Consider the following 22,065-nt stretch of genomic DNA (forward strand, 5'->3'; position numbering starts at 1 on the left):
GCCGCCTCTTAGCGGAACAAACCCGCATCATCGTTGTCCCGCTCTCTTGTTTTCCCATTTGGACGCGGTCAACAAATACGACACCCCTCAACCTCTACCACTTTCTGGGCTCATTCACACCCGTCGATTGCGCGCAATCCGCGCAGAGATTTTGCCCAAGATGGATGACCGTGTTGAATTCGACATTAACGAGTCGCTCAAGTATTACCTGAGCGATCCCGCTTCGGTGCCCACGCCGGGTGCTCATTCGACCTTGGTCGACTGCGAGAACGATCCGGAATCGCTCACGAATTCTCTTATCAATAGTGCATTGAATCCGATAGTGGACTCGGTGGCAGAGGATCCTGAGGCTATTACGAGAAGTTCCTCGTTTGATACATTACAGTTTTTGTTAAAGTGTGCCCCCACATGTCCCGACTCGAGCCAGAGATTTCCGAATGAGCCTGATTCTGAACTTTTCAAACTCTCCAGATCTGTTTCGATATTACCCACGCATGCCTTGAGTAAGGTGTTCGACCTGGTCGTCTCCGCGCTCTCGGCAGAAGCCGACATAATCCAAAATGACCTTGAGAGCGACGAACAAGATCTTATCCAACATCACAAGAGACTATTGGAGATGTACGGCTTCCTTCTCCAGTGGACTGTCTCTGCGGTAGAAACGAAAGCTGCAGAGAAACCCGCTGCGGCTCCAGTTGCTAGAGGCAGAGGCGCTGGCAAAAGTGCTAAATCGAGAACGAGCACAAAGGACGCGGCATGGGATCCTTCAACCCAGCTGCAGACAGCTTTGGATATCATGTGCAAAGTCTTGAAGTTGAAGCTTGCCAAGCTATTCATGACAACATCAGAGCGCGACACCTTCGTTAGTCTCTTTACACGGTCTGTTTATCTCATACTGGAAAGCGAGGCGCGAGTGAAGAATACGTCGATTCGCATGCACACTTTCAAGGTTTTGTGCATTGCTGTCAAGCACCATGGACATGCCTTTGGTATCATACCCGTTGCAAGGAATTATGGGAGACTGAGCTGACGATTGCAGGCGCGCAAACCTCCATCATTCAGAACTTATCCTACTTTGAACATCTTTCAGAGCCTATGGCCGAGTTTCTACATATTCTTTCGGAGCAATACGATTATCCTCAACTGGCAGATGAAGTTCTTCGGTACGTATAACGGCTACTGTCGACAAGTACCAGGCTTACACGTGGACAGAGATTTGAGCAACAAGGAGTTCAACAGCAACGATAACAGAGGTCCAAAATCGGTGTCTACCTTTATGATCAAACTTTCAGAGCTTGCACCTCGGCTTGTAAACAAACAGATGACCATGCTTGTCAAGCAGCTCGACAGCGAAGTAAGTATTGTCAAATAATTACTGAATTCGCGCTAAACATTAATAGTCGTACACTCTTCGCTGCGCAATCATTGAAGTCTGCGGAAACCTCATTGCGGACCTCAGCAAACAGGTTGAGGAGAACGAGAGCCATAAGACGCAAATCAACGCTTTCTTCGATGTTCTGGAAGAACGCTTCCTTGACGTTAATCCTTACTGCAGATGTAGATGCTTACAAGTATATGCCAAGTTGTGCGATCTGGAAACCAAGTTTCCCAAGCGCCGTCAAACCGCAGCAGAGCTGGCAGCAAGGAGTCTAGAGGACAAGAGTAGCAACGTCCGGAGAAACGCAATCAAGTTGTTGGGTCGGCTCATCGCAACTCATCCCTTCAGCGTTCTTCACGGCGGACAGCTTTCATACAAAGAGTGGAGCACTAGACTTCAAGCTGTGGATGCCGAACTCGATGCACTGAAGCCGCCATCAGATACTCCTGGCCTTGCAGAGAAGCCCGCCGCAGGAGACACTACGGTAGATGACGAGCTCTTGGATGATGTCACTAAAATGGACTTGGACGACGGGCCGGAGGAGCCTAAGGAAGAGCAAATGACCGAGGAGCAACAAGCAGCAGCTATGCAAAAAGCGGCGGAGGAAGCAGCCACGTCGGAGCAAATTGGCAGGTTGAAGCTCACGAAACGATACTATGCCGAAGCGCTGCGGTTTATTGAGGTTTTGCACAATGCCTCGGAAATTGTCTGCCAACTACTCTCTGCAAAGAACAAAAGTGAGGTGATTGAGGCGATGGATTTCTTTGTCATCATTGATGCCTACAAGATCGAGACAGCGCGAGTCGGCATTCGGCGAATGCTTCGACTCATTTGGACCAAAGGCAACAGCGACGAGGGCAAGGGCGTGCAGACTCATCTTATCGAATGTTACAAAGGCTTGTTCTTCGAAGCTCCCGACTCCTTCAGCGCCAACGATGCCGCCAACTACATTGCTCGCAACATGATCAGTTTGACATTTGGCGCCACGCCAGCGGAACTGACTTCTCTGGAACAGCTCCTTAGCACGATGATGAAGGCTGAACATATCTCTGAGCTAGTAATCACAAAGCTTTGGCAAGTCTACGGCGTCCAGAAGAAGGAAATCTCACGGAACCAGAGACGTGGAGCGATTATCGTTCTTGGCATGCTTGCTCTGGCAGATCCGGATATTGTTGTCAGAGAGATGGAAACAATGCTCAGGATAGGGCTGGGCCCCCACGGAAGAGCTGATCTTAGCCTTGCAAAGTACACCTGCGTCGCGCTCAAGAGAATGAACCCTGGTCCCAAGAAGGCCAAAGGTACCAGTGTCTGCATGCTAAGGTCTGAACACAAGCTAACCGACATTTTGTAGAATCTCCTATCGCAACTTCCAAGTTGCCCAACGATCACGCTGTCTTGACAAAGCTTGCTGCTATCACGGAAGTTACTACAGACAACAAAGAATGGTAATATTAACAGAGGGAACACATAGATACACGATCCAGATACTAACTGAGAACCAGGTTCGGAGTTGCTGAGCAAGCAATTGGAGCCATCTATGCTTTGTCAAAACACCCTGACAACCTTTGTTCAGATATTATTCGACGCAAAACCAAGCAGGTCTTCCACAACCAGACTCAGCAATATGAGCAGGAAGAGGCTGCCGCCGCCGCCGAAAAGAGTGGATTGCTGTCACCGCCTCCAGAGGACACCACAGAAACGCCGGCCACCCAGCAAAAGCCCCAGAGGAGCGCCCTCGGCCTGTCTCAACTCCTTTTCATTGTTGGACACGTCGCTATCAAGCAAATTGTGCATCTCGAAATCTGCGAATTGGACTTTAAACGACGAAAGGCCGAGAAGGAGAAGGCACTCCCGGCGAATCCATCTCCGAAGAAGGGCGGAAATGCAGCAGTGGATCAAGATGAATTAGACCTCATCGGCGGCACGACAGAGGATGACTTCACCGAAGCGATGGCGCATATCCGTGAGCGGGAACTGCTCTATGGCGAGCATTCTCTGCTCTCAAATTTTGGTCCTCTCGTCCGGGAGATCTGCTCCAACAATATCATCTACAAGGATCGCAATCTGCAGGCCAACGCTACGCTTTGCATGGCAAAGCTCATGTGCGTTTCCTCTGAATATTGTGAAGCCAATCTGCCTCTCCTTATCACCATTCTCGAGCGGTCCAAGGATCCGATTATTCGGAGCAACGTTGTCATCGCACTGGGCGACATGGCGGTGTGCTTCAATCATCTCATTGATGAAAACACAGACTTCCTCTACCGACGTCTGAATGACCAGGATGCCTCTGTGAAGCGGACATGTCTAATGACGCTGACCTTCCTCATCCTCGCCGGACAAGTCAAGGTCAAGGGCCAGCTGGGTGAGATGGCCAAGTGCCTCGAGGATTCAGATCGCAGAATCGCCGATCTGTCGCGCATGTTCTTCACCGAACTGGCAACCAAGGACAATGCCGTATACAACCATTTCGTGGACATGTTCTCCTTGCTCAGCGCAGAGAAGAACCTTGATGACGAGGCGCTCAGGAGGATTATCAAGTTTTTGGCTTCATTCATTGAAAAGGTAAGCTTCTTCTGCTGTCTTAATACAGTGTCTCTTGTGCCGCAGCAGCACCCTTCCCGGATTCGCGTTTGGCTCGTTATGCGGTACGTCGAAAGTATGATACACTAACGCTCTTCTCCTACAGGACAAGCATGCCAAACAGCTTTCCGAGAAACTCGCTGCCCGCCTCGGTCGTTGCGAGAGCGAGAGACAATGGAACGACGTTACGTATGCGCTCTCGTTGCTGCACCACAAAAACGAAGAAATTCAGAAGACGGTCGAGGCTGGATTCCGCGTCGTTCAAACGACCGCTTAGTTTGGGACTTGTCGGTGTTATTCTGGTATTTTTTTCTGTAGATTTTCTCCTTTGAAGGAGTTGTACAGGTCATGTCGACGCTATCTGATTTGGGTGAATTGCCAGGCAATGTTGTGCTGGTTGTTGAATGGGTGCAACGGGAACGTTTTCCATAATGGTTTTTTGGCGGTTTTGCGGTTTGGCGCTTTAGAATTTGGCTTGACGAGGATATCATTCATGAATATTGATTTCTTTTACCTTATCACCTGCTGCATTTGAGGCTGTGGCATAGATTGGACCTGGGGCGGTATTATAGGTTCCATGCCGTCGCCAAAATTCGTTCCTTGTGCGAGCGCTGTGCCCTCTTTGAGATATAGAACCAGCCGAAAGGCGGTGTTGCCATTGAGATAATATCGATGAAGCCGCTTGCTTCTGAGAAACCCTAGACCTTCGTAGAGCTTCATGGCAGCTTTGTTCGTAATCTCGGTTTCTAGAGCAATCTACGGAAAGTTAGAGAGACGCCGAAAGTAATGATAAGAAGCTTGGTAATGACATACCTCGTCCGCCTTCAACTCAATCATTCTGTCGATTGCCATGCGCACGAGCTTCGTGGCGATGCCTTGGCCCCGGTATTCTTCCCGCACAGCAAGCATTGCAATGTAGCCGCGCATCGGGCCGCCTCGGTGTGGTTCTAATTTGCAGACAACGACGCCAACAAGGTCGTCGTTTGAGTCGAGTGTCTATATTAAAATCGCGTTGGCAGAGATTCGATATATCTATCTTTGAGGAATTGGACGAGACTCACCATGTAACATAGATGGCCCCATTGATATAGGAAATACCGGTAGACGTAGAGACTGTATGGCTCGGAGAGGTCCTTGGAGATCAGTTGTCTAATGGCAGCCATGTATTTAGGCTCTTGGCTGCTGTCGTATTGAACGTAGCGCAGCTCAGAGCTCCGGCTTGCTGTCGCTGTAGCTGTCATTGCGAAAATCGCCGTTTAGTTTCTGTGAACGGGAATGCCTCAAAGAGAAGTACGGAAGAGAAAGTAAGTAGAGGTAGGCGATTCAGGGAAATCAGCCGCGCACAGATCGCTGTCACAAGCAAATGGATTTGTTGTATAAGAAGAGTGGGATATAATGAGGCAGTTGATAGAGTGTATAGTATCAGATAGTCGCGTAGTTAAAATATGTGGATCGTTCGGGGGAACAACAAATGGGATTTGCCGAGAAAAGATGTGTGTGTTGTGTTGTGTGATAAGTCAGGCATGAACATTAATATTTCAGGCAAACATTTATCAGCCCTTTTTTTCGTATTAAACCTCTTAAGGAGCAGATAGCCTGCTTCTTCGCTTCAAATGATACTACACTGAGGTCGAAAAGCAAAAAATAATAAAACTACGAAACCCTCTACACCTCTCCCCCGCCATGTCGTCCTTGCGACGACGCATCTTGGGAGACAACAATATTCCGTCATCGGATGTTTCGCGTGAGGTGACGCCCGATAGAGAAGATGATGTGCGCGCCAAGCTACGCCAGGTCCGCCAGGATCTGCGAGAGCATAAACGTGCCAAAGGAACTAAACGCCGAAACACCTTTATATTTGTTCTGGGAGGTCTCGTGGGTGTTTTTGTTGCCCTCTTCTTTGCGCACCAGAATGATGTCATCAACTTCGAGGGCCTGGCCGAGCTCAATCTGGACTCCTTGATTGATGTGATTCCTGCGAGTATTATGAAAGATGCGCGTGATATCCAGGTATGCCGTACAAATTCCCCCTCAATAAGTCAATGGATTTTGTTGAATTGGAGTGGTTGTATCCAATATCTTTCGCAGGAGTTGCACTGACGATGTGTTGTTAGCAACATGAGCGAGATGCGGTCAACTACGACGCTTTTGCTATCGGACTACACTTGAGCAACCAAGGCATCAAAGCCAAGCATCCGGTCATTATGATTCCAGGAGTGATCTCGACTGGTCTGGAGAGCTGGGGCACAGACGAGCGGTCGCGACAGTACTTTCGCAAGCGCCTCTGGGGCAGTTGGAGCATGATGCGCGCACTGGTCATGGACAAAACCAGTTGGAAGCAGCACATCATGCTAGATAAAAATACCGGGCTCGATCCACCGGGGATCAAGCTTCGCGCGGCGCAAGGCTTCGACGCGGCCGACTTCTTCGTCACGGGCTACTGGATCTGGAGCAAAATTCTCGAAAACCTCGCAACTATTGGATACGATCCTACCAACGCGTTCACCGCCGCGTACGACTGGCGGCTGTCGTACATGAATCTGGAAACCCGCGACAACTACTTTACGCGGCTAAAGAGCCATATTGAGCTTGCGAAGCAAATCTCGGGCAAAAAGGCCGTGCTTGTCTCGCACAGTATGGGCTCGCAAGTCCTCTTCTACTTTTTCCACTGGGTTCAAGCCAAAGGCTACGGCAACGGCGGCGATTCATGGGTCGAAGACCACGTCGACTCATGGATTAACATCAGTGGCTGCATGCTTGGCTCTCTCAAGGGCATGCCTGCCGTGGTATCTGGCGAAATGAAAGATACAGCACAACTGAACGCGTTCGCCGTGTACGGGCTAGAAAAGTTTCTCAGTCGCGAAGAGCGCACGGAGATTTTCCGCGCCATGCCCGGTATCTCCAGCATGCTTCCCAAGGGAGGTAATGCAGTCTGGGGAAACGAGACGTGGGCACCCGACGACACAGAACACCAAAAAGTCACGTTTGGCCCGTTCATCAACTTCAAGGAATCGAATTCCTCGACGTCCCCTAGAAATCTCACCGTCGAGGCAAGTCTCGAGTATCTTTTTTCCAACAGCGAGGAATGGTACCAGAAGGCGGTGCTCGACGCTTACTCGCACGGCGTCGCGCATACTCGCAAAGAAGTCGAGGCGAATGAGCGCGATCCCCGGAAATGGGTCAACCCGCTGGAAACGGCGCTGCCGAATGCCCCGAATTTGAAGATTTATTGCTTCTATGGCATTGGAAAGCCGACAGAACGCACATACTTTTACCGCGAGGAACACTTGGCTGCCAAGCTCAATGTCACCATCGATACGTCGCTGACTATAGGCAATATCGATCACGGTATCGTCATGGGCGAGGGCGACGGCACTGTTCCCCTGCTGAGCAACGGATACATGTGCGCCAAGGGCTGGAAAATGAAACGGTATAATCCAGCAGGCGTCAAGGTGAAAATGTATGAGATGCCGCATGAGCCAGACCGCTTCTCCCCTCGTGGTGGACCCAATACCGGTGAGTTCTTTTTTTTCCCTCCCTTCAATTAAATTTTTTTATACCCTCTTATCTTTTTCGCTTCTATTCATATTTTTTCTTTCCTCTATTACTCTCCTTTCCTTCCTTTTTTATTTTCTGTTTTATTTTGTTCTATTTTCTACTCTACAACATTCAAAACACCATCTAACTACCAAACCCTCCAGGCGACCACGTCGACATCCTCGGCCGCGCATCTCTCAACGAACTCATCTTGCGCGTCGCCGCCGGCCATGGCGACGAGATTGAAGACACCATCTTGTCCAACATTCTTGAATACTCTGACCGCGTCAAGATTTATGACGACGAGTAGCTGTGCGCTGTAGTAGCGGTCCGCAATCATGCTACTCTCTTTTCTTTCTCTTATCTTATCCTTTTTTATGATTCCCCGATTTCCTTCCCCGATTCCCCGATTCCCCACATGATTTTTTTCTTTGATTTTTCTACTTTTTACTTTATTTATATTGTTTTTTTAGGTCATCTCTAATACCCAAGCCTTTTCTATTCATTTCTATTCATTTCTATTCGTTATTTTCATTATATTCATTTATCTCATTCGTGTTTAGTCATGGCTTTGTTACTATTCATTTCATTTACAACGCATCTCTCGAGAGCGGACACATTTTATCCATTTTACCTCCGTACCGTCTAGAATTATTCAACTTACACTAACTTAGCCCACATCCTTTACTCCATATCCCATTTCACCATGCCTTGTCTCGGGTCCTCGGGTATGATATATTGGATGAAATTCATTAGAGCACATCATGTACACGGTACACTACTCCGCGTTAAGTTTTATTATTTCGTGGGAGACTGGAGTTGATCATGATAGATAATATTTAAATCGAACTTTCTTTTTCCTTTCGTTATATAGTCTAACTAATACACACATTCAAAAAAAAAAAAAAAAAGAGAAAGAAAGAAAAATTTCTAGGCACGCTGTGATATCTACATAAAAAAAAATCAAGGACTGCAGGTGAAAAGACCAAAGGAGAACCAACAAGAAGACAGTCTAAAGACAGTCTAGTCTAAACTTCAAACACTGCACGTTATCGTCATCGATTCAACACCCCGTGAAACCATTTAATAGGGCCGCTGCTGTTGATAACCCGGCTGGTACGTCGTTCCTTGCTGCTGATGCGCCGGCGTCTGCGTAGGCTGGGCCACATACCGCTCCTCGTTACCATTCACGGTGACATACGCCCCTTGCTGTCCCATTTTCACATTGTCACGCACATCCCTCTCCTCGTCCCCGGCGGCCGAAGATGTGGATGATGCTTCCGACGTCTCAGGACCAGCCCCCGCACCGTCACGAGGATTGCTAAGCTTGGCCACCAGCAGCCCTGCAGCAAGGTACATGGCCACAATGACAAACTCTTCAAGCACGGCCATGAAGGCCTGCACAAAGACATTTCCCACCACAGTATTGAACGTCAATTTCGTCGGCGACTCGAATGCGCCAATGAGAGAATAGAGCAGTCGCACAGCGAGAAAAGGAATGCTCCCTGTGACGGCATATACGAGTTTCCGTTCACCCTGAGGAACATGGCGGAGCTTGAAGAGCGTGAGGAAGGTGAGCGCTGATTGGATAACGTAGACGACAAGGAAGATGATGATTGCGATTTTCATGAATTTGCGGCCGCCGTTGTTGCTGGTGGGGGAGGAGCTTTCTTCGGAGCCGCCGGTGATGGCGAGTATAAGAGCGACAAGGGTAGGAATGTGGAGAAGTGTGAAGGTACGCCCGGGAAGACGGTGCGAGGAGGGGAGAGAGTCGTCGCTGGATGAGTATGTTAGTTGATTTGACTCATTTAAATGAAGCGGATGAAATGGATTTGTAGGGGCAGCCAACTTGTAGGTAATGTAGAGGGGAATTGTAGGGGATGTAAATAGGGAAAAAGAAGGAGAAAAGGAAAGGGACAAAGGCAGACATACACTCGCTTCAACAATCCCGCCATGGCCAAAAGTAAAGGCGATAATCCGACACTACTAAGAATTGCAGCGGTCGTAATGAGGCCCGTGTTTGAGGGATCCTGCTCGCTCGCAATTTGCATGCTGCTGCCTATGATTCGGACCAGCGCGAGAATAGCAAGATAGATCCATCCGAGTTGTCGACGGAATCCGTGACGCAGCATAACAATAACGGCGAGGACGAGTGCGGGGGCATAGTATACGATTTCTGCAATCGCCAGGCGGCCTCGAGTGGTGATAGTCATGATGAAGAAGTATGGAGTTTGATTTGTGTATTTCGGTGCAGATACTCGGAGAAAAGAAAAGCAATTGACTTGATGCTCGCTGGGATATATATGCAGGAGAAAGGGAGTCGATATGCAAATGAACAAATAAGAAAATTGTATCAATGCTGATATTGATGGTGATGCTGATGAGAGAATTGAAAGCAAAATTGGAGAAGAAAAGCAGGGTTTATATCATTGTTGATTCTTGGAGCTCAACATTTGACCGCATTTTTGATGCTCCTCCAGCACAGACATGATGCATTTCCCAAAAAGGACCATTTCACGATAAATTGCCCCACAGTATAATTTATTCAGTCAGCATTCCATGTGTTGTGGCTAAGCTTCAAGATCTGCTATGGGTATCTCAGTCGTGGGGGCGATGCAGATCGCGCTATAAACACAAACATTATGAGCGATCGGGGGGAAAAAAAAATGGAAGGGCAAAAATAAGGCCGAGCGTGCAGTGTTAGTAAAGTAAAGTGCGTCAGGGGAAATAAGGTAGAGTATCATTTGTTCAGGCGTGGCATTCCCTAGAGCGTTGTAGTGTTTCATCAGCTCTCAGACAAGCAGTGCAAGGCTTGGCCATGTCGGGCTGATTCCTGACGCTTTGCTTGTCAGGGACCATTTCGCGAGATGGACGCTGCGCTAAATGTTTAGTCGGGTTGGATAGCTGATAGCGCACTCTGATCATCAGGGTCCACAGCACAGCCTGCACACACTGCAGTACGTACTCCGTACGTAAAGTCCAAAAGCTTTTTAGAAGATTTGATGCTGCTGGATCATACTTTCACGAGAAATCTGCTTTCAACCATATTCAGAAGCCGGTGCATTATAGAGGCACGAATGGACATGATGCGAAGGTCTAGATGATCGGATGTTAGCCAGGTGAAGAATACAGCGATTGTTCAGAGTTGAGTAATCGCAAAGATTGGAATAATTAAAGTGATTTTTCTCATCATTTTTGTTATTCTCTAGGTAGATATGATATCGTTGTGGATGTATAGGGAGATTGAAGTGTTGGATTGATTCTTGTGATGATCACGATGAGATCTCGAGCAGCGCTAGTCCGAGTACGTACGAGAGAGAAGAAGCAACAGCTGTATATCATTTACGGGCGTAATTCAGGAGACGGCTCAGCATTGAACTCGTGCACGAAATGCCAGTCGTAACGTAACAGAGAGATCGTTGATCGAGAAAGTGTTAAGAGTACTACTAGTTAACTACTTGGTACAGTGAAGATCAAGAATCCGCGTGGCCCTCGGAAGACTAACCTCTTTCGGACCGTTTCGCGAGGCGCGTTGTCATCGCGTGGAAGATTTGGGTTTAACCTGGTGCTGCGGTGAAAGCAGTTTACAGTGGGAAGGTATACCAAGTATCAGCCCTAAACTGTCATATGAATGCATAGTTGAAGTTTCCATGTCAGATCTTACTCGCTGATGCATTTCATTATTGACAATTATTGACAAGGCATTCCATTCTGACTGTGCGAGAAAAGAGACAGCTGATTGCCCGATTTGGGTCGAGATGCGAGACGAAGCCTGAATCAGCACGAGGATGGTTGGGATGAACCAATCATCAATCAAGGTGTCAGTCCGACCCTTTCACCTTCGTCTCCTTTGATCAAAATCCCCCCCAGCTATGGCGTACCCGCTCCCGTTTCCCCCTTCGTCCACACACACGCACACCACATCTCTTCTTTTCGTTAGAAGCCGAAATTCCAAGAACGAAACCTCGGACCCGTTTTTGACCAAGAGACGATCCCCACGGCAGGACTGAACCTATTGAGTTTGGGCTGTGAGGAATTCCAACCCCCTTCCAACCCTTCTAGCTCCACCTCAACTCCGTCTCTCATTCCGTCCTCTTCCAGGGGCATGACGCTATGGTTTACTGCGGTAAGCCGAGTGGGGCCTGCCAGACCTGCAAAAACCGTCGAATCAAGGTACGCTTGACCCTGTCATGAGACGACAGGAATAATGAAGTTTATTTCCGCTACCCTATCTGCTGAACACATTTGCTCCAACATGTGGATCTTTTTCTGCGTCCTCTACAGTCCTCAGTGTTTGTGGCTGTTCGAATCATGTACAGCATCCATTGAACAATTTACCCTTTTATCACATTGACACTGGGCTGTTTTTTTGCCATGTTCATGTGCTTCTGTTAGCTTGCATCATGTTCCTCTATCCCCAGCAATGATATTTCAGAATCCTCTCATTCGCTGTGCTCTTCTAGCTGTTTCCCCACTTTTAGCCCTTCAGCGTTGTGCATGCACTTGCCTCTACGACGTACTTCATACAAAGCATTCGCGCAGTTACCCCTTTCGGTTGTCCTTGCGAACCGTGCCTATCGATGTATTTGTTCTTGAGGCCCCGCACCCCTCCACACTTAATGAATTACCGGATTTTCTTGGCTGAACCCAGACTTTTCCCGTCGGGGCATAACAGTGCGATGAGGCTCGTCCAGCATGCAGCCAGTGCCGCAAATCGAAGCGACAATGCCCCGGCTATAAGAGCTCGACCGACTTAATCTTTCGCGACGAGACACAAGCAACCGAGCGCCGGGCTCAACTCCGTTTAGCTTCGACGAATGCTCGTCGCCCTTTACCTGGTGCCAAGCCCTCCGCCCAAGGGTCCGTTAGAGATCCCGCAGCGCCACAATCCTCCAGTGCCGGCTCCCTCTTTGATGACGCCGGGACCAGCTCCGGAGAAAGTTCGACCAATCAGACCTCGCTTGTCGCCGCTAGGGATAGACATTGGTCTTCCCCTTCCTCGAATTCCTCAGCCTCGTCTTCATCCTCATCATGGTGGACGGCTGCTGATGCCTTTTCCGTGCTCTACCAAGTGCCCGGTCAACCTGCAGAGCACCAAGCTTTGACTTTTTTCTTTTCTTCATGCATCCTTCCCACGACCATTCGCGAACGGGAGGCCGATCGAGGCTTTCTGCAGCATGTTTTACCCGTGTATAACCAAGTCTCCACCGGTTCGGCCCTGTCGCTGGCTACGGCAGCCACCGCCTTTGCCGTCCTCGGCAATCGTCCCGGTCAACGAGGTCTTGCACGAGAAGCTCGAGTGCGATATGGCGAAGCCTTGGCCTTGGTGAACCAAGCCATTCGTGATCCTGTCCAAGCAAAGTCGGACGCTCTTCTGCTTTGTGTCCTACTCTTTGGCCTTTACGAGGTATGTGACTCTCATCTTGCCGGTTACTTTATTGCTGTGGCCATATTTTCCACATATAAAGATTTGTCCCTTTGCTGCAATCTCTGGCCCTTCAACAACCATTTTACCGTCACTTCTTCATTGGAAAGAATCTTACTTATTGATTAAATTTAGGCGACCACATGCACTTCACAATCTATCACCTCGTTCGACCACCACCTCGATGGAGCTGTGGCTCTCATCAAGTATCGAGGAAAGGAGCAAACAAAGAACCCCCACTCATTGAAACTCTTCCTCTACATTCGAGAGCAAATGGTGAGATGGCATTGCCAGTTTTTATTCATCCAAATAGACAATTCGCTATAAGTGGTACTACTGTGCTAACGGTATGTTTAGCTGGCAAATTGCATACAAAAGGCGAAACCTCTAGACGACTTCCCTTTTGACTGGGGCGAATATCCGCCCGAGGCCAACGTCTCCAATGAGCTGACTGCTATCGCCCGGAACATTCCCAACCTGCGAATCCAAGCAAACGGTTTACTCTCTGAAATTCGAACTCCCCAGGTAGTTGCACGAGTACGTGAACTGCTGTCGGCTGCCCAGGCACTAGATGCCGAAATCGCTTTCTGGGCAGACTCCCTCCCACCAGAGTGGTGCTATCATACAGTGCTGCGAGTCAAGGAGCCGCCCGAAGACACAGAAGATGCCGAAGTGTACGCCGGCGACGTTGACGCATACCCAGACGTGTGGGTCGCAAACTTTTGGAATTCTTATCGCTGCCATCGTATCTTCATCCTCGAAGTAAAATTGCGGTGTCTCATGTGGCTTGCCGCACCAAACAAACCTTCGCCCATGACATTTCCAGACATAGTTCCAACCCTTAAATACGCCTCGCAGATGGTTCAAGGCATCTGCTCGAGCGTACCCTACTGTCTGCGCAATGGGCCATTTACTCCCTTTATCCAAGAGCAACAAAGCCAACACTATCTGCATCACTACCAGCGATACAACGTAACCGAGCTCAACGCGGAGGCTCTCAATGCTGATACCCAGACCTCCGACAGCAACGACGACGAAAGCTTCACCAAAGACACATCAACCGTTCCACCGCCTCCACCTAATACCACCAGCGCATATCTCCTTTTGCGCCCACTCTTCATCGCCGTCCGCCTACCCTGGGTACCGGAACAACAGGCGCAATGGATGCGCGGCCGCATGCGATATATTGCACGCACTTTTGGCGCTAACTTTGCGGAATTGCCCACCATAAGTCGCAACTTTTTATTTACTGGACGGCGCGTGTTCAAGCAGGAAACGCCGCGGCAGGAGATGCCCCCAGAGAAGAAATCCTCGGCTGGGTCGTCGCCTGCTTCGTCGGGCTCTTCCACTTCTTCCCCGCCTGCATCCACAGACTGGGTTTCTGTCGCCGCTGCGGGCAAGAAATTGGCGGCCGGATCGGCCGGTGGTGGGCCACCATACGGAGTTGCAGTGCAGTTGCCCGTTGCGAGGGCTGCTCGCTGACATGAGACACTCTTTTTTTTTTGCTATTCAGATCCCATCATCTTCTGGATAAAAGCGCAAATAAAAGGAGGATATAGCATGAGGCAAGTCCAGACCTTGATACCCTACTCGTCTTAAAAGCTCTTTGTGGCTGCTGCTGGTGCACCTATGAGTAATGCCAGCTCATGTCACGACGCAAAGCAAAAACCCATGCAACAAAGTATTATCTATGACATTATACTACCCTTATGACTTTATGTCCCACTCACGCATTTTTTCATTTAGAAGTTTTCATTACGATTTGTTGAATTTGGACTCCTCTCTTACCCTTAATTATGCTCTCTTTCTTTTTACACTCGTTTTTCTACGATTCTCTCTCTGAGCTCTTAACCAAGCTATGGCTACGTGTGTTTTCATTTCAGACATCCTCTTTCTTGGGCAAGCTTTAGCGGGTTGAATAAGATTTACTTTTCTTATTCTCGGATTATTTTTGGATTTATGGCGGATATCCCCTGTTTCAGGTATCTATACCTAGGTACTTTCATTTTCAACCTTTCTGTCTCTGTTTGGACTTCTCGATTGATGATATAAAGTGGTTCATTTCATTTTCACCTTTCCCTCCTCTTTCTTAAGCCTTTTTTTCTCTTTGCTTTTCGATTGAGTGTGGAACCAACTCATAGTTTCATTTCAATTTGAAACTCTAGATATGTCAAATCTGGGGTTGTTCTGCTTTAATAATGTATCACAATTGCAGCATTTATTTGATCGATATATCGTGACTTTCTTGACTTGGCGACTGGATTTCCTCGGTCTCGATCATAATCCCGAAAAAGAAAAAGAAAATTGTATCGATTGCTCAAACCATATCAATTGATAGATGCTAAAGGATCCCAAAACCTTTGAAAGTTGAAAGAGGGCATTTGAATACACGAAATGACCTATATGCTGAACGCCATGATACTCGCCAAATAAAAAAAAATTGTGAAAAAGGTGCGAAATGTGGGAATGCTTCTCAGATTGTGATACCTCGACCTGCTTTGTCTCGCACCTTGGTTATGCTCTTGGTAGCTAGATCGAGATATGTTTGTTTCCGTCGCCAAGGGCTGCGATTGATTTCGTCAGGATTGTCCTCCTCCCAAATTTGAATTTGCTCGTCGTCAATGTCTTGGGAAGTGCTATTCCCGTTGCAGTTGAAGTTGTGATGGTCAATCATTGCGTCTTGCCGTGATTGGTGTGTCTGTTTGATGTAGTCATGAGTATCGCTGACGAAACGGGTAACGCGGCGGGTAAGAAGAGTAGCATGGGGATGGTGATTTGGGGGTTGGTTTTGAGAGGGGAGGGGTTCAGGTGATGGAGGAGTTTGCGGGGTGGAATTAGGGGGCGGAGGGGAGGAAGAAGGAGGAGGAGGATGATCATGAACAGGATGAGCAGCAGCAGCAGGAGAATCACGGGTAGGATGGGCGGTAGAAGAGGAGGAAGGAGAAAAAGAGGAGAAATGTTGTTGCAGGTATTGAGAGGACGATGGAAAACGTTGTTGAACATATTGCGAAGCAGTAGGGTATCGTTGTGAAAGATATTGAGAAGAAGAAGAGATGCGGGCTGAGAGGTATTGAGAAGAGGAAGAGACGCGATCGGAAACATATTGAGAAGTAGTAGGAAACTTTTGCGAGACATATTGAGAAGTGGCGGGGAACTTTTGTGAAACGAATTGAGAAATAGAAGACAGTGGGGAAGTATCTTGAGCGGGGAGCGACGATTGCGGGGTATCTTGAAATGACGAAGAACGGGTATCAAGGCTTTTGGAGTACATTGTGTTTGAGGAAATAGAACGCTCAAGGGAAAAGGTGGAGGGAGATCGAAACTGGGAGGTAAAAGCTGATGATAACGAGGGTGCCAAAGCAAGAGATGATGAAGAGGGGGAGAGGTTTTGTCGCAGATGAAGCAATTGACAATCTTGAGAATTGTGGTGCGCATAGAGTTCATGATTTTCGTATTGTGAAAGTAAAGCTGAAATGTGTTTTTGTTGAGAAAGATGATCAGTTATTGAGCGAGAAAGACTATCTGAGAGTCTTTTCGTCGATAAGATATATTATAGGGTTAATAGAATAGATTGAATCCTCTTCACGTACGGGTATGTATAGTGGCCTTTGGCAAGGAAGGAAATGGGAGGAACGGGCGGAATGCGGGTGATTTGAGAAAAGAAAAAAAAAAGGAAAAATATGAAGAACTTAGGCTAGATTCCTTGAGACATACCCTCGTCGTGCTTCTGGTCGCGATTGCTGCTGACCATTGTTTTCAGTGGCTTGCTTATTCCAGAATCGGCTCTTGTAAGCCGGCCAGGTAGAGTAATTCCATGCTTTGACAAGGTAGCTACATCTCAGGTCAGTACGCCGTATATTTGTTGTTTATCGTGTTTCGGTGATTGAAACGAGCAGGAATCGGGATAATTTTACCTCTGCGTCTTATCCACATAGTTCTCATTCTTCATTTCTTTGATGCCGACTTTCAAGCCGTCCTTGGTAAAGGACACATTTTTCTTCTCCATGTGCTGTGACGTCTTTTGTGCAATGTCATTGGCAATGGAATATACGACAAAACCGACAAAACCGAGCACAATGACAAGTAAGAGGAGAAGAATGAGGGGGATAATCTTCTTCAGTACGTCGGCCATCTTGGCTGTTGCAGGGGTTGAAAGATCCGTATTTTATCTTGGACTGAGAGTAACCTCGCGTTTTGAGTTGCAATGAAGGCTTGCTCTGGTAATCTAGTCGTTGTTTCGGATGTTGCAGCGATCATGGCAGGGTGTTGAAGGAAGATGAGAAAGAGAATCGCAGCTTCTTGGCCACGAGACTGCGGGCGGAAGCTGAACTGGGAAAACGTGACTTGTATGGATGGCCCTGTTTGCAATCTGGACAAACTTCGGCCTTGACCAGCGCCCTCCTTTACGTAGATAAATCTTGTCGAGGCTTTCACAAGTCGACAAGCTCAAGCAAGGCGGACAAGTCGCGGGGGATATGGGATCACTTATAAATCGGTCGCTGAAAATGACAAAAATGAATGACGTTAAACCATGCGCGAGCGGGGATTATTTATCCGGCAAGACGAGCGATGCCAAGGGTTTCCAAGCCCACCACAGACTTGTCCCGACCGTGATGACTTACTTCGGTTGGCTTTTAGGCAGACAGATGACCCTGACAGGCTTTGCGCATTAAAATGGAAGAGAATTAGGGGATCAATTGCCACTTGAAGCTCACACGACAAGTGAAATGCTCCTTTCCTCTATGGCTGTGCAAAGGTCGGCGGGGAAATGCGCAAAATAAATGATGTGGCTTGACCCAGGGGGAGCTTATTCATATAAGCGCCAGACTACGCTCGAATTTCCGGGTATATTTGGGATCCTGATGCTGATTATGGCTTAGATATCTTGACTATCCCCGGCCAAGACTTGACCGTCAGGATGTTCGGTCTCTCGGCTGTTGACCCCCCTCTCGTCTCTTGCCGGATACCGTTACCAGTGAAGCTCGAAGGGACCTTTTCAGGAGACGAAGTCTACGTATCATCATTTACTTTTCAATGGAGGTAGCTGACATGGACATTTTTCATTCGAAGGTGTTTGTGTATGGAAGGCTATTCGGCAAACGTGCCGGCCAAGTGACCGAGAGGCCAAGAAAAGCCAAGAAGTAATGAGTTGGCCTGTGGAGCTCTGCCCTCGGGCTAACTACGCCGAAGAAAAGAAAAGAAATTACAGACGACAGGGAATACGAAAAGCAAAGCAAAGGGAAAAAGAGAGTGACGAGAATGACTAGCGGGCGGCAACATTGTTTGGTTCAATGTATCATCAGCATGCTTTTTGCATCGGACTTATGACCGAATCCCGAACAAGCATAAATTTCAAACTTTCGGAAGCACAGGACTGTGTAGTGTTGCACAACAAAAAATATTCATATAAAAGGGATGAAAAAAGTTCTTGGCGACGATCGATTCGGGCAAGAACCTCCTGTCGGCGTCTTTCACCACGATGGTTTTCTGGAATGCTCAACCAAATGCTCGTCATTTCCTTCACGTGAAAGTCACTATAGGGCTGAGAGCATGCAATGACTATGGAAGACAACGGAGAGCCATAGCATTTGCCCTGTTCAATTGTTGTCGGTGGTATCAGTCATGCTTATAAAATCAATGAATGATTCTACAGATGGGAGAGAATGAAAACGGGATACAGAAGATGGTACCTAGATAACCCATCAGAGCATCACACATGTCTCACACGACAGCCGGTTGGGCAGCTGATCGACTCTTCGGAATCCGTTGAGCTGTGTCTCCCTTTTCCGTAGATTATTCTTCCACCTTACTCTCCCTAAATTTTTTTTTTTCTCTCTAAACCTTTTTGCGATGCCTTCAATGCTAGATGAGGATGCTGAATTTTACATATGCTCTTTTTATTCGTCTGCCCGTACAGGCAGTGACAGTGACGCTGCGGGCGGCAGTGCGAGTGCTGCGAAAGGCGATACATCGGGATCCGGACACACCGCATCACCGCGACGATGCTGATCACGTAAGCAGCGCCGACGCCAAAGCTCCGATGCAGCACAACGTCAATGTCGTCGACGCCAGTCGAGACAGCAAATCAATATCCAACCTTTCATTAAATCAAACCCTCAACTCATCTCCGCCCACCTCGGTCCAGCCAGTCCGGTACATCGAATCCGCTGTTATACCTTGTCCGAAACCACTTGCATCACCCTCTCCACCGACTGTTTCATCAACAACGAAGATCCCTACAATGGCCGAACAAGAGCTCTCCTCTCTGCTCAAGCAGATCCATCAGACCGTTGGGTCGCACGACTACGAAAAGTCCCAGACTCTCCTGTCGAAGGCCAAGCTCGCTTTACTCTCCCTCAATGCTCTCGTCCCTTCTCCCACAACATCCGCATCGAGCCTCGCACTGGCCCGCGAAACCCTCGAGCTTGGCGCCATCGTTTCCATCCGTCGCCAGGACCCTGAAAGCTTTACGCGCTACGTTCAGCAGTTGCAGCCCATCTACGATCTTCCTTCGGATGTCCTTTCCCAAGAGGGCAGCAATCAGAGCCGCATCACCGGACTCTACCTCCTGCTGCTGCTGAGCCAGGGCGACTACGCTGGATTCCACACGGTGCTGGAGAGTCTCGAGACAGCTGTCGTCAGCAATGGCGGTAGCCAGCAGAGTCTAGAGCATGACGTTTTCATTCAATATCCGGTTAAGCTGGAGCAATGGTTGATGGAGGGTAGCTACGACCGTGTCTGGGCCGCAACGAAAAGCGAGCGCGTTCCCAGCGAGGAGTATGGTGTCTTCTCAGACGTAAGCTCTCTCCCATCCAATCAGCAATCCTTTTTTATTTATTTTCTTACGTCTTTCTTGGACAATTATTGCCTTTGGAGTCAATGCTAACGGATTGCGCCAAACCAGGTCCTTGTCGGTACTATCCGTTCGGAAATCGCCAGCTGCTCAGAAAAAGCGTACCCTTCTCTTCCCATTTCCAATGCTAAGAACCTTTTCTTCCTCGAGAGCGAAGGTAGCGTCATTGACTTTGCCAATGCACGGGGCTGGATCGTCCAAGATGGCCGCATTTTCTTCCCGCTCGCCGCCGAGCAGGGCCCGCGCAACGAAAAGGAAATCCTCGCAACGAGCGGTACCGTCATCGAGAATACCTTGGGTTACGCCCGCGAGTTGGAGATGATTGTATAGATGATGGTTTACGGGCATTTCTTTTTCGTCATTATTCTCACGCGCTTCCTCCTCCAGCATCATTTTATCATCACCACTATTTTCAATCTTATCTGCTTCTGCATATCCGGCATAGCCTCAAATTTAAAGTTCTGCCACGAAACCTTAGACTTGTATTTGTATGGAATCAATGGAGTTTGAGATTTCAATTTTAATTTTCATTATCGTAAATTGTCTCGTAAGTTGTCTCGTAAATTTCCTCGTAAATCATCAAAGCAGGCTTGTTTAGTTCGTAGGCAACGCCACGTGCTTAACACAAGCCAGCTATTCTGCATAATGTATGCATAGTATGCAACCCTATAGGGTATGCAGCTGCCTCCTCTTCCAACGGTGTGAGGAAATAAATGGATTTGCAATACGCCGGCAGGGAATCCTCATGACCTAAACTCCACCCCACAGGTTCTCATTCCTCCTCCTCACCTGCGCGGACGCCAGCATGTCCCGTGATGAATACATGCTCGCTTTGAGTCCCCATGGATTTCCAGAAGTGATGCCGAGATATGTATATGCGTCTGCATACCGAAAGATATATATATTAGCAATCTGCGTGAAGGGAGTAAAAAGAGGGAAGAGGCACCGGATTTATAATAGATTCCACCGTCGCCGCGACCGCCACTGTTCCCCACCAGCTCCAACTCCACAAGTCTGAGAAGAACGCGCAGCACGTCCTGGGTATCCGAGAAGTCGTATGTGTATATGCAAATCAGACGGGGCCGAGTCGTGGATGCAATGCCTGTGAAAGGTTAGGGATCCGTTATTTTTGTTTCGTTGAAGCAACTGCGACGCTACATGGAGGTTTTGGGTTTTAGGTTTTGGAGAGGGGGGGTGGGGGTGGGAGGGGGTTAGGGAAGTACTCCGTAAACAACAACAACAATAATGATGATAATAAAGAAATAAATAAGAAAGAAGAAGAAGAATGCGAGACTCACCCCCAGTACCACCATCTGCTGTAGCGATTTTTGCATCGATACCCAGCTGACCCGCCGCAGTGGCAGTCGCAACTATTGCCCAGATGCGATCGATTGAAGTTTCTGGAAAGAGCATCCACTGTTTCCGAGTTCGTATTAGCACAAAAAAGAATTCCCCTCCTTTTTGTCGACTTACTTTGCCAATGGTAGATTTCTTTTCCTTTGCCAAATTCTGCAACTCCTCTTCGACGCTCTTCTTCTCGATATTAATCGTTCTGGATATGGCCGCGACCATTTTTCCTTCCTTTTGCAGTTCGTTCTCAATAGTCGCCTTCTTTCCCGCCCACTTTGACAGAATGCTTTCTCCCGCAGACATTAATCCCGCCAAGTCTTCGGCCACAGGACGATGAGCCGCATATGGGTTCGCAATCCATATCCATGGAGAATGAGTACTGGATTGGGTGCTGCTAGGTGGGAGACGAGCGAGGAACTCCTCGACTGTTTCGGAGAGCTTTCGGCCTGAAAGCTTCCTTTCGTGGGGATTGTATAAGGGTTGTGTTTGGTTTTGGTTTTGAGAACGATATGTCGTATTGAATTTGACAGATTCAGAGAATGGAGTTCCTGGATAAGTGCTGGCTTGAGGATAAGGAGGAGCACAGTTCTTTCCCGCCAGCGCACCAAGTGCATTAAGACGTAATTTCTCACGATTGTCACCTATTGGTTGATTAGTCTGGGTTTGTGTTTTTTGGAAGAGAGATCGAGATTTTCATTTCAATGAGACTCTTGTGCTGGTGTGAGAAGATATGATTTATTGATAGATTTTGTATATCTGCTTACCATGGAAGCTGACATCGTCTGAAATGTCCATATCATCATCCAAACCTCGTTGAACAATCACAGTGTCGTCCACATCCGCCATTACGATGTCCTCCATGGTGTCAATGCAATGGCTCAGCGTAAGGAATGAATTCCTGTACATAAAATGAGTTTAAGACAAGATGTCAATCATGAGGTGAGG

At 48.1% G+C, this 22,065-nt stretch overlaps 8 protein-coding genes across 8 annotated transcripts; 4 read left to right on the forward strand and 4 right to left on the reverse strand.

Annotated features, from left to right (window-relative positions):
- Nucleotides 1-113: 113 nt before the first annotated feature.
- Nucleotides 114-4,446, forward strand: L228DRAFT_231367 (condensin complex component cnd1). Its single transcript, XM_018330566.1, has 8 exons — nucleotides 114-396; nucleotides 472-986; nucleotides 1,037-1,160; nucleotides 1,210-1,351; nucleotides 1,398-2,673; nucleotides 2,727-2,820; nucleotides 2,878-3,937; nucleotides 4,062-4,446. Exons 1-8 carry the CDS (start codon nucleotides 161-163, stop codon nucleotides 4,230-4,232), a joined length of 3,618 nt encoding a protein of 1,205 aa, XP_018187368.1. The 5' UTR covers nucleotides 114-160; the 3' UTR covers nucleotides 4,233-4,446.
- Nucleotides 4,447-4,465: 19 nt separating this feature from the next.
- L228DRAFT_239755 (putative GNAT family acetyltransferase) lies at nucleotides 4,466-5,196 on the reverse strand (the record flags this gene model as incomplete). The annotated part of the gene is made up of 3 exons (XM_018331176.1): nucleotides 4,466-4,711; nucleotides 4,769-4,951; nucleotides 5,017-5,196. The coding sequence occupies 3 exons, from the start codon at nucleotides 5,194-5,196 to the stop codon at nucleotides 4,466-4,468; spliced, it is 609 nt and encodes a 202-aa protein (XP_018187369.1).
- A 442-nt stretch (nucleotides 5,197-5,638) lies between these two features.
- L228DRAFT_253560 (Phospholipid:diacylglycerol acyltransferase) lies at nucleotides 5,639-7,802 on the forward strand (the record flags this gene model as incomplete). The annotated part of the gene is made up of 3 exons (XM_018333757.1): nucleotides 5,639-5,965; nucleotides 6,070-7,471; nucleotides 7,657-7,802. The coding sequence occupies 3 exons, from the start codon at nucleotides 5,639-5,641 to the stop codon at nucleotides 7,800-7,802; spliced, it is 1,875 nt and encodes a 624-aa protein (XP_018187370.1).
- A 773-nt stretch (nucleotides 7,803-8,575) lies between these two features.
- On the reverse strand, nucleotides 8,576-9,705 carry L228DRAFT_269270 (hypothetical protein; the record flags this gene model as incomplete). Its single annotated transcript, XM_018335253.1, has 2 exons — nucleotides 8,576-9,269; nucleotides 9,425-9,705. 2 exons carry the CDS (start codon nucleotides 9,703-9,705, stop codon nucleotides 8,576-8,578), a joined length of 975 nt encoding a protein of 324 aa, XP_018187371.1.
- Nucleotides 9,706-11,605: 1,900 nt separating this feature from the next.
- On the forward strand, nucleotides 11,606-14,399 carry L228DRAFT_269271 (hypothetical protein; the record flags this gene model as incomplete). The annotated part of the gene is made up of 4 exons (XM_018335254.1): nucleotides 11,606-11,665; nucleotides 12,168-12,899; nucleotides 13,053-13,193; nucleotides 13,275-14,399. The coding sequence occupies 4 exons, from the start codon at nucleotides 11,606-11,608 to the stop codon at nucleotides 14,397-14,399; spliced, it is 2,058 nt and encodes a 685-aa protein (XP_018187372.1).
- A 1,087-nt stretch (nucleotides 14,400-15,486) lies between these two features.
- Nucleotides 15,487-17,423, reverse strand: L228DRAFT_248570 (hypothetical protein). Its single transcript, XM_018332880.1, has 3 exons — nucleotides 16,832-17,423; nucleotides 16,632-16,748; nucleotides 15,487-15,615 (listed from the first exon to the last, which is right to left on the reverse strand). The coding sequence occupies exons 1-3, from the start codon at nucleotides 17,047-17,049 to the stop codon at nucleotides 15,588-15,590; spliced, it is 363 nt and encodes a 120-aa protein (XP_018187373.1). The 5' UTR covers nucleotides 17,050-17,423; the 3' UTR covers nucleotides 15,487-15,587.
- A 1,735-nt stretch (nucleotides 17,424-19,158) lies between these two features.
- L228DRAFT_211907 (hypothetical protein) lies at nucleotides 19,159-20,100 on the forward strand (the record flags this gene model as incomplete). Its single annotated transcript, XM_018329916.1, has 2 exons — nucleotides 19,159-19,713; nucleotides 19,822-20,100. The coding sequence occupies 2 exons, from the start codon at nucleotides 19,159-19,161 to the stop codon at nucleotides 20,098-20,100; spliced, it is 834 nt and encodes a 277-aa protein (XP_018187374.1).
- A 212-nt stretch (nucleotides 20,101-20,312) lies between these two features.
- L228DRAFT_248572 (DUF1917-domain-containing protein) lies at nucleotides 20,313-22,039 on the reverse strand. Its single transcript, XM_018332881.1, has 5 exons — nucleotides 21,885-22,039; nucleotides 21,244-21,761; nucleotides 21,069-21,186; nucleotides 20,717-20,872; nucleotides 20,313-20,651 (listed from the first exon to the last, which is right to left on the reverse strand). Exons 1-5 carry the CDS (start codon nucleotides 21,979-21,981, stop codon nucleotides 20,521-20,523), a joined length of 1,020 nt encoding a protein of 339 aa, XP_018187375.1. The 5' UTR covers nucleotides 21,982-22,039; the 3' UTR covers nucleotides 20,313-20,520.
- Between the last annotated feature and the right edge of the window lie 26 nt (nucleotides 22,040-22,065).

This window comes from Xylona heveae (genome assembly GCF_001619985.1).
Source record: "Xylona heveae TC161 unplaced genomic scaffold L228scaffold_7, whole genome shotgun sequence".
Taxonomy (NCBI): Eukaryota; Fungi; Ascomycota; class Xylonomycetes; order Xylonales; family Xylonaceae; genus Xylona; species Xylona heveae.

Excerpts from the sequence above, each read along its gene's own strand:
- L228DRAFT_248570 (XM_018332880.1), bottom strand. The coding sequence starts at position 17,049 with ATGGCCGACGTACTGAAGAAGATTATCCCCCTCATTCTTCTCCTCTTA. Across the intron at positions 16,749-16,831 it reads TATGTGGATAAGACGCAGAG|CTACCTTGTCAAAGCATGGA; the intron begins GTAAAATTATCC and ends CCTGAGATGTAG. Across the intron at positions 15,616-16,631 it reads CGACCAGAAGCACGACGAGG|ACACACCAATCACGGCAAGA; the intron begins GTATGTCTCAAG and ends TACATCAAACAG.
- L228DRAFT_231367 (XM_018330566.1), top strand. The coding sequence starts at position 161 with ATGGATGACCGTGTTGAATTCGACATTAACGAGTCGCTCAAGTATTAC. Across the intron at positions 1,161-1,209 it reads CTGGCAGATGAAGTTCTTCG|AGATTTGAGCAACAAGGAGT; the intron begins GTACGTATAACG and ends ACACGTGGACAG. Across the intron at positions 2,821-2,877 it reads ACTACAGACAACAAAGAATG|GTTCGGAGTTGCTGAGCAAG; the intron begins GTAATATTAACA and ends ACTGAGAACCAG.
- L228DRAFT_248572 (XM_018332881.1), bottom strand. The coding sequence starts at position 21,981 with ATGGAGGACATCGTAATGGCGGATGTGGACGACACTGTGATTGTTCAA. Across the intron at positions 21,762-21,884 it reads AGACGATGTCAGCTTCCATG|GTGACAATCGTGAGAAATTA; the intron begins GTAAGCAGATAT and ends ATCAACCAATAG. Across the intron at positions 20,652-20,716 it reads TGGAATCTATTATAAATCCG|ACGCATATACATATCTCGGC; the intron begins GTGCCTCTTCCC and ends TTCGGTATGCAG.